The 12,002-nt window shown below is 48.8% G+C and overlaps 1 protein-coding gene across 2 annotated transcripts in view; it reads left to right on the forward strand.

Moving 5' to 3' along the window:
• PLXNA1 (plexin A1) overlaps nt 1-12,002 on the forward strand; it is a 312,964-nt gene that overhangs the window by 212,997 nt on the left and 87,965 nt on the right. For both annotated transcript variants that reach the window (XM_020981168.2, XM_020981169.2), the window contains exons 11-13: nt 9,119-9,215; nt 9,484-9,674; nt 10,841-10,992. In XM_020981168.2, coding sequence (XP_020836827.1) covers nt 9,119-9,215; nt 9,484-9,674; nt 10,841-10,992 — 440 coding nt within the window. The remainder of the gene's footprint in view (nt 1-9,118; nt 9,216-9,483; nt 9,675-10,840; nt 10,993-12,002) is intronic.

Below are 12,002 nucleotides of genomic sequence, written 5' to 3' on the forward strand. Positions count from 1 at the left end.
TTTATTGGAACCTTTCAAGGTCATGCAGTTAGGCAATGGAAGAGATGGGGGAAGAATCTGGATTTCTTAGAGTGAGGCTTCTGGAGAACCCCCAGTCACTGAGACCCTCCTTCAGTGGCCACAGAGGAGGAAGAAACCAAGTATTTGAGGATAAGAGAAAGAAGTGACATGCTAGGTGAGAGTGCTGACTTGGAGTGCCCCAGGCACTACGAACCTTGTGACCCTAGTCAAGTCATTTAACTTCTCAGCCTTGGTTTCCTTGTCTGTAAAACTGGGATAATACTAGTACTCTCCTCCCAGAGTATTGTGAGGGTCAAATGAGATAACTTATTCAAGGCCCTGGGCGCTAGGTGGCACCATAGTGCACAGAACAGCGGGCCTGGAGTCAGGAAGACCGGAGTTCAAATCCAGCCTCAGATCCTTTCTAGTTGTGTGACCCTGGGCAAGTCACTTAACCCTATTTCCCTTAGTTTCCTCATCTGTAAAATGAGCTGGAGAAGGAAATGGCAAACCTCCAGTATCTTTGCTAGGAAAACCCCAAATGGGGTCACAAAGAGTTGGACCTCTTCTTCAGACTCTTTTGGCTTAGAAATAAGGGGGTTGTACTATCTGACCTCTGCAGTCGCGTCGGACTCTAAAGCTGTGCTCCCATGACTCTCCCTCCTTCTCCTCTATATGCTTGTCTCTGTATTTGCGGTGCCTAACACACAGTAGGCACTCAAGAAATGTCGGATTGAATTTAACTGAATCTCTGGGCAAGGGGTTCCTGGCCAATGGGATGATGATGACGATGATGATGATTTTAAGGTGTGGAAAGAGCTTTGCATTTGTTGTTCAGTTGTGTCTGACTCTTCATGGCGCAGCTGGAAAATGTCTGAGGCCAGATTTGAACTCAGGAAAGTGAGTCTTTCTGGCTTCAGGACCAGTGCTTTATGCAGCGTGCTACCTCACTGCCTAAAGAGCAGTGTAGTCGGACACATGTAATTTTTTAAAAAAATCCAAACCATCTTAAATTTTTTTAAACTGATTTAGCAGATGGTTAGAGGCATTGTGGGACAGTGGAAATAATAACAATGACTAATGTTTATATGGAAGTTTAAGGCACTTTACTTATATCATATTATATTAATTACATGTATTTTATAGATTTTATCCCAATAATGTCCTGGAAAAGTGGGTGTTATTATTGTCACCCCCATTTTATAGATGAGTAAACTGAGGAAACCAGACGTTAAGTGGTTCGCCCAGGGTTGCATAGCTAGTTGAGTCAGGATTTGAACTCATCTTCCTGACTGCAATCCCACTGTACCACCTGGCTGGAAAAAGCCATGGATCAGGAGTCCAGAGACCTGGTCCTGAGGCCCAGCCCTCCTACCAGGTGTCTGTGTGACCAGCGTAGGTGCCTAATGAAATGCTGACTGTGACTCTAGGCTTATGCTTTCTTGGTTTCCTCATCTGTCACATGAAGGGGTTTGGCTGGTCGGTCTTCCAGGTGTGTTACTGAGAGCCTCCTGAGGTGCAGTTCCATCTCTCCTGCTGGTTTTTAGCTCCATTCTTCCTGTTCCCCCCGGGGAAGCCTGGGCAACAAGGTGCCGAGGATTGCTCAGGAGGGTCCTTGATGTAGCAAGGAGAGGAGCTTGGTGCGTTCGGCGTGTCCAGATATGTCTCCCTTGTCTCCTGCGCCTTGGCTCTGATCAGATGCAGCTGGCTTCCCTTTCACCACCCACTGGCTGGGCCCTGGGCTTGGACCCTCCCCAGCACAAGTATCTTCTGGGAAGCCTCCGGTTAGCAAAAGGCAACTTGGTGCCCGTGTTTGGAGTTAGCTTTCCTAGCTCTGCCCTCCCAGGTCCTCCTCGTCCCTTGTCTGACTTCCCCCTTCATTTCTCATGTCTTCCTGGGTCACTTGCCTTGCTTAGCCCTTCAATCCACCAGTCCATCAGTAAACATTTATTAAGCACCTACTGTGTGCCAGGCACTGCGCTAAGCACTTTGAATGCAAAAGCAGGCAGAAGATAATCCCTGGCCTCAAGAAGCTTGTGCTTGAGTGTGGGCTGCCTGCTTGGATTTCATCTGACCTCCAACAGGTGCATTCTCTCACTCGGCAGTATGGAAAAGTGGAAACAGTGCTGGATTTTGAGTCAGAGGTTGTAGGTTCAAATTGTGACTTTAATGATAATGATTAATAGTAGCAACTAACATTTATATTGTGCTTTAAGGTTGCAGAACACTTTACAGGTATCTCTATCCTTACCACAACCCTGGGAGGTGGATGCTTTAGTTACCCCATTTTATAGAAGAGGAAACTGAGGCAGGCAGGTTAAATGACCCACCCCAGGAAGCTTCTGACACTGGATTTGAACTCAGATCTGCCTGACTCCCCACCAAATGATTTTGCTATTTAATACCCATGTGACTTTGGTCCTGTGGGCCTCAGTTTCCATATTAGAAAACATTAGACTGGATGCCCGGCATGGTGGACAGGTCAGTTCTCTGGGCCTCCGTTCCTTCTCTGTAAGATGAAGAGGAGTGGTTTAGACAAGTTGCTCTCAGCTCTCATTCTCCAAGTCTCTGATTCCAGACCGCTCACCAAGTCCTTGAACCCTGGCTTGAGCTTCACCTGCACTCCGCTGAGTCAGGGGGATGGGGACAGCCTGTCTTAGCAACCATCAGGTTGCTGGTTGTGGTTCCTGGATGTGTGACTGTGTGTGGGTAGGATCTTTTCCTTCTCTGAGCCTTAATTTCCTTTTCTGTAAAATGGGGATACTGTTCATCTTGCTGCCTGCCTCTCAGCACTATTTGGAGGACACTGCCTTGGAAGCGTGTGCTAGTGTAGCGTATTCCCTGCCTTATAAGGGCGTGGTGACGGAACTGCTAGACAAATCACTTTAGGGATGCGGATGCTAGACTCGATTTGGGAGCATCTCTGGGGCTGGGCCGCCCCCTGTTGTCTGCCCTCAGCCCCGCGGAGGTGTTTCCAGTCCTGGCACCCAGGGCGCAGGGCAGCCCCAGGAACGCTGACCAGCACAGAGAAGGGAGGACAGAAGAAAGCCCCGGGAGGAGACTTGCTTGTCAGGGCTTTCCTGGGGGCTGGCGAGTGTTTCTAGGCTACATAAATCATATGTCCCCCTCCCCTCCAGGAGCATGGACCTGCATGAGCCCTAATTATGCAGTTAGGCACAAGGAAATGAGACTCCCGTGCTCCAGTCTCCAAAATTTCCTTCGGCACGGTGCGTTCTCGCCCGCGCTCCCACTCGCTCTCTTTCTCCTGACTGGGCCTGCATTTATCTTTCCTGCAGCAGTGTTTAAAGTGAAGAGGGAGAGTATCAGGAGAGTTTGATAGGATCCAATTAAATTCCTGCAGATAAAATAATGATGAATTGCAGTTGAGCCCCAGCAAGACACGATGTACATTACTTCAGTCCCCGAAGTGCTGGAAAGGAGTTGAGGTCATCAGCTACAGAAAAATAGGACACAGCTGTAGCCATTCTGGAGTTGGAGGGATACCGGGAGGGGTGGGGGAAGGGCATGGGGAGGGGGGCTCACCTGAGTGCTGTAGCTGTGAAAGGAGAGAGCCGGGGTGTCTGTGTAGAGCCAGCTTGAGAGAGAGAGAGAGAGTGTAGGGAGGGAAAAGAGAGGGAAGAAAGTAAGGGAAAAGAGGGAAAGAAGATGGAAAGAGAGGGGAGAGAGAAAGGAAGGGAAGGAATAGAGAAGGAGAGGGAAGAGAGAAGAAGGAGGGAGGGAAGAGAAAAATTGAGGAAAGAGAAGGAAGGAAGGAAGAGGGAGGGAGAAGAGAAAGACGGAAGAGGGAAGGAGAGAAGAGGTGGAAGGAGGATAGAGAGAAAGGGAGAAAGGAGATAGGGAGGGAGGAGAAAGAGGAAGGGAGTGAAAAAAGAAAGGGAGATAGAGAGAGGAAATGTGTTTGTATAGAGGAAGTATGACGATGTTGACATTGGGGAAGGGGATAAGCATTTATTAAGTGCTTACTATGTGCCAGGCACTGTGTTAAGTGCTTTACAAATGTTGTCTTGTGTGACCCTTGCAATCGCCCTTCGAGGTGGGTGCTGCTATTATCCCCATTTTCCAATTGAGGAAACACAAAGCATGACCCTTAAGAGGCTTGCCAAGTACTTTAGTTGTGTTACATCCATCGTACGATGTCACTGGAACTTCCCAGTGGCCCTGGGAAGGGCCTTATTAGCAGTCCCATTGGACAGATGGGGGAGCTGAGGCCGAGAGAGGATGTAGGAATTGCCCTGGGGCTCACCCAGCTGACCACCACTGCTCCAATTCTCTCTTCACTCCCAAGTCCTCGATGGCTTCCATTCCCTTGGGGGAGACGCCATGTACGTTCATAGGTATACAGAAGCTAGATACCCAACAGATACGGGGGGATGACACTAACAGCTGAGGGTGTTCTTCCTCTATATGATGCTGCCTCTTTGTGTGTGTGTGTATGTGTGTATGCACACACCAGCACACACCAGAATGTTTATGACGTGTGTGTGAGTGTGTATATGTGTATGGATATGTGTAGACTGGGAAGGACAGGCTATCTATGCAAGTGTGAGTGTGTGTCTATGGATGGTGAATAAAAGAATGTGTGTATCACCCCCTCCAGATTATTTATAGAATGACTTTATTCATAATAAATATTGATGTAGTTTCATTTATAGATAAATTTATAAATTCTATTTATATAATTATGTCACAACTTTATATTTTGAATTTATTTCTATGCATACATGCTCTTTCCCTATCTCCCTTGTAATTCAGTGTAAGCTTCCTGAGGGCAGGAACTTCCTCAGTTTTTTTCTTTGTCTCATTAGCATTTAGTATAGTACCCTGTACATAGTAGGTTCATAATAGTAATGGTAAAAATAATAACTAGCAGTTATAGGGTGCTTTAGAGCAAAATATAAATTGTCTCATTTTATTCCTCACAGCAAGCCTGAGGGCAGGGGCTAATAAATAAATGTTTTTTGAATGAATGAATGAGTGTGCGTGTGTGTGTGTGTGTGTGTGTGTGTGTGTGTGTGTGTGTGTGTGTGTGTGATGTAACATGGGGAACAAAGTAAAATGCTGGTGTGGAGAGGAAGTTCGAAGAGGGTAGTGAATATAGTGTCAAATGAATACATGTGTCTGTGTTTATAGGCATAAGCTCGTGTATAGAGAATGTGTGCAAGAGAAAACGTGTGTGATCTCACTATGTAGGAGCGGGGTGAGGGGGTGATGGAAGTCAGAGGGCATGGGAGTTTTCGCACGTTGGGAAGGTGTGAGTGGTAGTAGCTGTATAAGGGATGTATTGATGGTTGGCATGCCCTGGAGAGGATGTGATCAGATCTGGGGGGAGGGGGAAGGCCTGGGGTGTCCATTGGGAGGCTGCAGGCTGGAGATGAGGCCCGAGGTCTGGGCCCCAGAGAAAGCTGAATATGTAGATGCTGAGTAGTGAGACCATCCTAGGAGACCAGGCTAGAGAAGAGGAGGGGTGTAGGGAAATGGGGAGAGATCATGAGGGGGATGCACTGGTTGGCCTCAGGCTTCTTCTCACCCCTAGAAAATGGTGCTTTGCTTCTGGACATTCATTCAGGTCCCCTGGTCCCTCACTTGGTGAACTAAGCAGGATATTGCTGCCAGAACCACCTTCACGCCATATGCAGCAGCAATCTCATTGTTCTGTCCAGATCCTGGGTCAGAGATTTGAACCTTCAAGGGACCTTTAAGTCATCTCCTCCCATCTTATCAAATTCAGCAGAGAGGACTTCCTTCTTGGGGCTGCTTATTGACTTAGAAAACCACAAATTAACATCCGTGTTGCATTGTATTTTTGTCTGTTCTGTTAAACCTTTCCCATGGTTATGTTTTTAATCTGGTTCCATAGGTTTGTGAGTTTGATACCTCTGACTTAGTCTAACCTTCACAGCTGACTTAGGAGGAAACTCGGGCCAAGAGAGATTAAGTGCCTTTGTTGTCGTTTTTGTTGAGTCATTTTTAGGTCACGTCTGACTCTTCGTGACCCCATTTAGGGTTTTCTTGGCAAAGATACTGAAATGTTTGCCATTTCTTTCTCTGGTTCATTTTATAGATGAGGAAACCGAGGCAGACAGGGTTAAGTGACTTGCCCAGGGTCACACAGCTAGTAAGTGTCTGAGGCCGAGTTTGAACTCATCTCTTTCTGACTCCAGAGTGTGGGCTGTGTCCACTACGGTATCCCCTGTCTGCCTTACCCAAGGTCTAACAGGTTCTAGTCAATGGAAGGACCAAGATTTGTACTCGGGTCCTCTGACTCTAAATGCCCTCTCTTTGCTCAGAATCCTGCATAGGGGTTAGAAGGAGGTGAAGATGAGCTTCTCACCAGCATCACAAAGGGTTAATATTACCCCCCCCCCATGCAGTCCATTTCTGGGGAAAAGCAGAGCCAGGAGATGCAAGAAAGCTTTCTAGACAGCCACAGGCTGGATGACTCCCAGCTCGGCCCGGGTCCCAAATGAGACGTGTCAGAGTACAAATTGGAAATGCCAGTTTCAGTTATAAACTTCTCTGCCCCCAACCTTCTCACCAGCACCGGGCCCTCAAGATATTCCCCACACCTTCCAACGGAGCCTCCTCCCTTCTCGATGTTCCCGTATCCTCACTGGGCCTCGCCTGCCCTCTTCACCTACACAGAGCAGGTCCTCTCCTCTTCCTCCCCTTCCTGCCCTCCCTCCTTCTGGCTTGTATCTACCCTCACTTATTTCTGTATGAGGTTTTCTTGCTTGTTTTCTGTGTAATGGATTCCTGGAATGTCAGGAGGGACCTTAGAGACCGTCTTGTCTTTAGTTCTGAACCTGGGCTACATGAACTGGGTATTTTTTTTCTTTTTTTAAAAATTTTGATGACTATATTTCAGTATAATTAGTTTCTTTTGCAATCTCTGAGTTTTATTTTATGCATTTAAAAACATTATTCTGAGAAGCGGTCCATAGGTTTCTAAAGACTACTCACCGAGTCCATGACACAAAAATTGTTAAGAATTCCTGATCTAAGTCAGTCCCGTCATTTTACAGATGAGGAAACTGAGGCCCCATGCTTTATGCTGCAGTCAAACTGGGCTTCTCACCATGCCCCAAATCCACCTGTTTTCTAGCTCCTTGCCCTCCCTATTCCTCCACTCCCCTTCCTCCTGTCTCTATGTATAGAAATCCTTCAAGACCCGTTTTAACTTGGGGCATTTTCATGAACTTCCTCTGAATATCTCTGGGCCCTCTTAATCATATTCTGTTCTCCGCTCCCATGACGGCTTCTCTGCAGCTAGACTGGAAGTGCCCTGAGGGCCGGCTAAGTTCTGTATCTCTGCCATCATTCTCTTTCCTGTCTCTCTCGTTTTCCTTCCTGCTCAGGCTGTGGCCTGGAATGCCCTCCATCCTTAACCTTCTTCCTTTAAAGCTGGTTTCATGTGTCTCCTCTTCTAAGAGGTTTTTCCTGATTCCTCATTTGCTAGGACTGCACCCACCCTCACACTGGTTCCTTTATTTGGCCCAACAGGGCACATGTCCTGGGGGGATAGAAGAAGGAGAATTTTCATGGAGGAGATGATATTGAGGCTTTGAAGGATGGGGATTTTGACAGAGAGAGATATATCTGCAAAGCATTCCAAACAGAATTATAAACAAAGGAACGCCCCATTGTGGGAGAAGATAAAGTTTGTTTTGGGGAACAGGGAGAAATCTTGTCTTCCTGGATGTTGTGAAGGAGCCAGTGGAGATGAGACTGGATGTTTATGTTGGGACCAGTTGTGGAGTGCCAGGCTGAATGCCAGGCTAAAGATTCAGGACTTTACTTACGCAGTAGGCGTAAGATATAGCTTTATCTGGAATGGACTTTAGAAGTCCTGGAGTCTAACCTAAGGGCAGGGAGGCTGAGGCCCAGTGACTCGCCTAGGGTCACACAGTTAGTTAGGGTCCAAGATGGGTTTGGAACTCAGATCTTCTTGACTCTAGGATTAGCTTTCTTTCACTTAGCTGAGCTGCCTTGCCAATGTGAAATAACCAGAATTGGGAGATCACAAGGAGTAATCAAAGCCTCCCTTCTCTGGAGAACGTTTCCAAAAACCGACACCCGTGAAAAAATGAAAGAACAGTTGAATGCTTAGTCCTGTTTAAGGAATGGCAGAACACTGGGACCTAGGGCGGTCAAGGAAGGCTTCCTGGAGGAGGTGGCGTGTGAGGAGAGGAGAGTAACAGGACTCCATGGTGGAGATTAGGAATGGGGGATGGGGACTGTTGATGAGCACGGATGCTTTCCACACAGTAAGAGCAGGAGCAGTGATGTGACCCGCAGGGGGTCTGGATGAGCCCAGCATGTGCAGAATCTGACCATGTGCACCAGCAGAGAAGTGGGGCCAGTGGGTGCCAATAATTAGTAAAGTCCCCGTGTGCCAGTGATTAGGAAGTTCTCCTAACATCAAGAAGGGTCACCCTCAGGGAGGGCGGGGCATCCACGGTGGGAGGCAGGGACAGGAGAGTCATACAAAGCCAAGCAGATCGACTGCTGCAGAATTATATATGCGTGTCAGCTGCTGGTCAGAGTTCAGAGTCAAGGGTGTGTGCTGAAAATTAGGGAGCTTAAATGCAGGAACCCCAGGGAAGTTTGCACTTTGTTTGAACTCTTGTGGCTTTAGGGAAAGTTGAGGGTCTTTTATTCAGGGAGCGTGCATGTCCTGCTGAGCCTGTGAGCTCGCAGGTGGGGCTGCTGACTCCGCCAGCCAGCGTGGCCAGCCTGGCTGGAGCAGAGACTGAGGAGCAAGGGAACTTTCCCTGGGGCTTGAAGCTGGAGCAAACTTGAGGTCATGGGGACATCAGTGACCCTGGAGGGACTAGAGAGTGGAATGACAGTGAAAACTCAGCTTAGATGAGAATCAAAAAGCCTGTGGATCAGGAGTGCAGGGATGAACTCATGTGTTGGGAGCCTTCACCACACATTGCCATACGACCCTAAATCCTGCAGAGCTGTCCCACGAGGGAGCTTGGGAGTGTTTTGCCAAATTGTGGCTTTTCCCTGGCATCAGGCTCGTGTGACTGGTCCCTGAAGCCCCTCGTCACCCTTCTTCCTGACCAAACGCTCTCTTTCTCCCCTCCCACAGTACACCTATGAAGGGAATGACATCAGCGACCTGCCTGTCAACCTCTCTGTTGTGTGGAATGGTAACTTTGTCATTGACAACCCCCAGAACATCCAAGGTGAGTGGAGGGGACTGGACCCCAAGCTGACCGTGACCTTGGCCTTGATGCTCCCAGCTGTCCTCAATGGAGAGCTTTGAGGAGTTACCGATAGGAGAACCCTGCAAGGACCCCAGGATGGTAGAACAAGGGACTGATTTGGAAAGGCTAGAAGGGGTCAGGTCAGCCCAGCTAGCTCAACCCCGCCCACCCCCCATCTTAAGCAGTTTCAGGAGAGAAGAGCCATGGGCCCTCCCCTGACCCCTGCCTTTCCTCTTCTGGTCCTCAGCTCATCTGTATAAGTGCTCTGCCCTTCGTGAGAGCTGTGGGCTCTGCCTCAAAGCGGACCCACGATTCGAGTGTGGCTGGTGCTTGGCCGAGAAGCGATGCTCCCTACGCCACCACTGCCCTGGCCCGGATATTGGCTGGATGCACGCTAGTAGTGGCAACAGCCGCTGCGCAGACCCTAAGATCCTCAAGGTAGGACAGGTGTCAGGGAGAGAGGGGAGGGGAGGGCAGAGGAGGGAAAGGAAATGGGGATCATGGTTGTGGGTGAAGGTCCAGGATGAGGATGACAAAGAAAGGAAGGGGCCTGGGGAAACTAGAGGCAGAATAGAGAAAAGGGAATTGTAGGGCCAATTGGGTTTGCTTTGTCTGCAGCCAATGGCTGAGCCCTGACCTTGGCCTTATTCTCTCCCCTAATCCCTACCCCTGACCAGACACTGACCTCTTATTCTGGTCACAGGTTGACCCACTAGTCCAAGCCAGACTGACCACTAATCCTGACCACAGACTCTCCCTGTCTCTTTGGTCATAGCTCCACCACAAACTGTGGCTGCAGGTTGACCACAGATTCTCCTGACTCTTTGACCATATTCTGACCACAAGCATTAGCCACGGGCTGACCTCTAATCCAGGCCATAGATTGACCCTTAACCCTGGAAACAAGCTAACCTTGTTTTTCTGGCTGTCTGTTATATAATAAGAAGTGCCGTTGTTCACGAGACAAGAATTGGGATACCTCCATTCAGTACTGCTCTCTCCTACTCCTCACTAGTAACATGACCTGTTCGTGCCCTGGGGACACTGGCTCAGGCGTGTGAGTTTTTCATCTCAAGCTGGCTATACTGGGCTTCAGGAACACCCCTGAGGTTCCATGGGCATGCACAGGGTCAAGGACCTGGGTCTCGCTGTCATTAGTAGTTAAAGCAGAGGGGAAGAGGAAAGTCATCATATCCCTCTAGAATGGTTCTGTCTCCTCTCACTAGGAGTGTGTTTCCAGGGGAGAAAGCCACATGGATATTCAAGTCAGGTTTACCTTTTGGGGCCAAGTGTCAGACCAAATAAATGAGCTCCTAAGAGACAAGGTTTCTGCTGGACACTTGGACCACTGTGTATCCCACTAGATGTTTCATCCTTCCAACCACGACCCAACTGCTTCTTATGGTCCTCTACCCATCTATAGAAGGTCTTTGTCCTTCCTGAAACCTGTGGCCTTTGCCTTCAAGCACATGGCCAAGAAGCCCCGCCCCATGTGGCACCATTCCCCAGCCCCAGCTCTCAGCTGGTCACACAAGCCACGGGCCATGTTCCGCCAATCCCTTGGCCTCTCCCCAAGGCCATATCATCTCTTTCTTTCTCCTCAGCTTTCGCCAGAGACTGGCCCTCGGCAAGGTGGTACTCGGCTCACCATCACTGGCGAGAACCTCGGCCTGAAGTTTGAGGACGTGAGGTTGGGTGTGCATGTGGGGAAGGTGATATGCAGTCCCATCGAGAGTGAATACATCAGCGCCGAGCAGTGAGTGGGAGCAGTGGGTGAGGGAGGAGGAGGGCTGATGTACAGTAGAGAAGGGCCCTGAGCTCACTGGAGCTCTTGGACCTCTGAGCCCAATCCTGGGGATGAAGAGGATTTAATCATTAAAAACAGCCCCATCCTTCTACATGCATTGTTTTATTTATTCTTCACCCCAAACTGTGAAGAAGGCAGGGCAAGAAATATTTTGTCCGTTTTACAGGTGAGAAAATTGAGGCTCAGAGAGCTGAAATCACTTGTCCAGTGGTTAGTACAAGAGCTGGAATCAAAACGCACATCTCTTCATTCCCATTTCTTGAGGGTAGTAAAAAGAACAATGGATGTGTCAGAAGACTTGAATACGAATCCTGCTTGCCAGTTACTATTAGGTGACCATGGGAAAGCGCTCTGCAGGCCTCACCTTCCAAATCTGTCAAATGGGGACATTAGCATTTCCCTTCTATTTACACTGTATATATCTTGTGTATGTCGAGGTATTTCTTGTCGTTTCCCCTGTTAGTGCGTGAGCCCCTTGAGGGAAGGCGACTCTCACGTTCCTGTGTACACCTAGTACACAGGAAGTGTTTACAGTGCCTAACCGATGACCATCTCAGTCGCCTTTGGCAGGAAGGAGCTTTGCAGGCCCTAAAGCAGTGTGGGAATGGCAGTTGTTGTTATTATTTATTCTTTCCATGGCACCTTTCCACTCTTCTGTTGAGGTCAGTGGCCTTTGACTCCCAGGCTGGGGGGCCAAGCAGGCCCCTCAGCAGAGGCACCTCTTGTCTGTGAGTCTCTTTCCTTCCTAGAACTGAGGCCCCTGCCTCTTCTGGGCCCCCCTGGTTCCTGCTAGAGCTCGGAACATTAGCCAACTTGGGCCATGAGTTGTTCCCCAGAATATTTTTGTCTCATTTGAGCCTCAGAGCGTCACTAGTGCTAGAACATGTCTTACAGATTATCTCTTCCAACCCTGTCATTTGCTAGAGAAGTGAAATGACTTGTCTAAGGTCACCCAGATC

This window comes from Phascolarctos cinereus, unplaced genomic scaffold, assembly GCF_003287225.1.
Source record: "Phascolarctos cinereus isolate Bilbo 61053 unplaced genomic scaffold, phaCin_HiC Scaffold_4;HRSCAF=312, whole genome shotgun sequence".
In the NCBI taxonomy this organism is placed as follows: Eukaryota; Metazoa; Chordata; class Mammalia; order Diprotodontia; family Phascolarctidae; genus Phascolarctos; species Phascolarctos cinereus.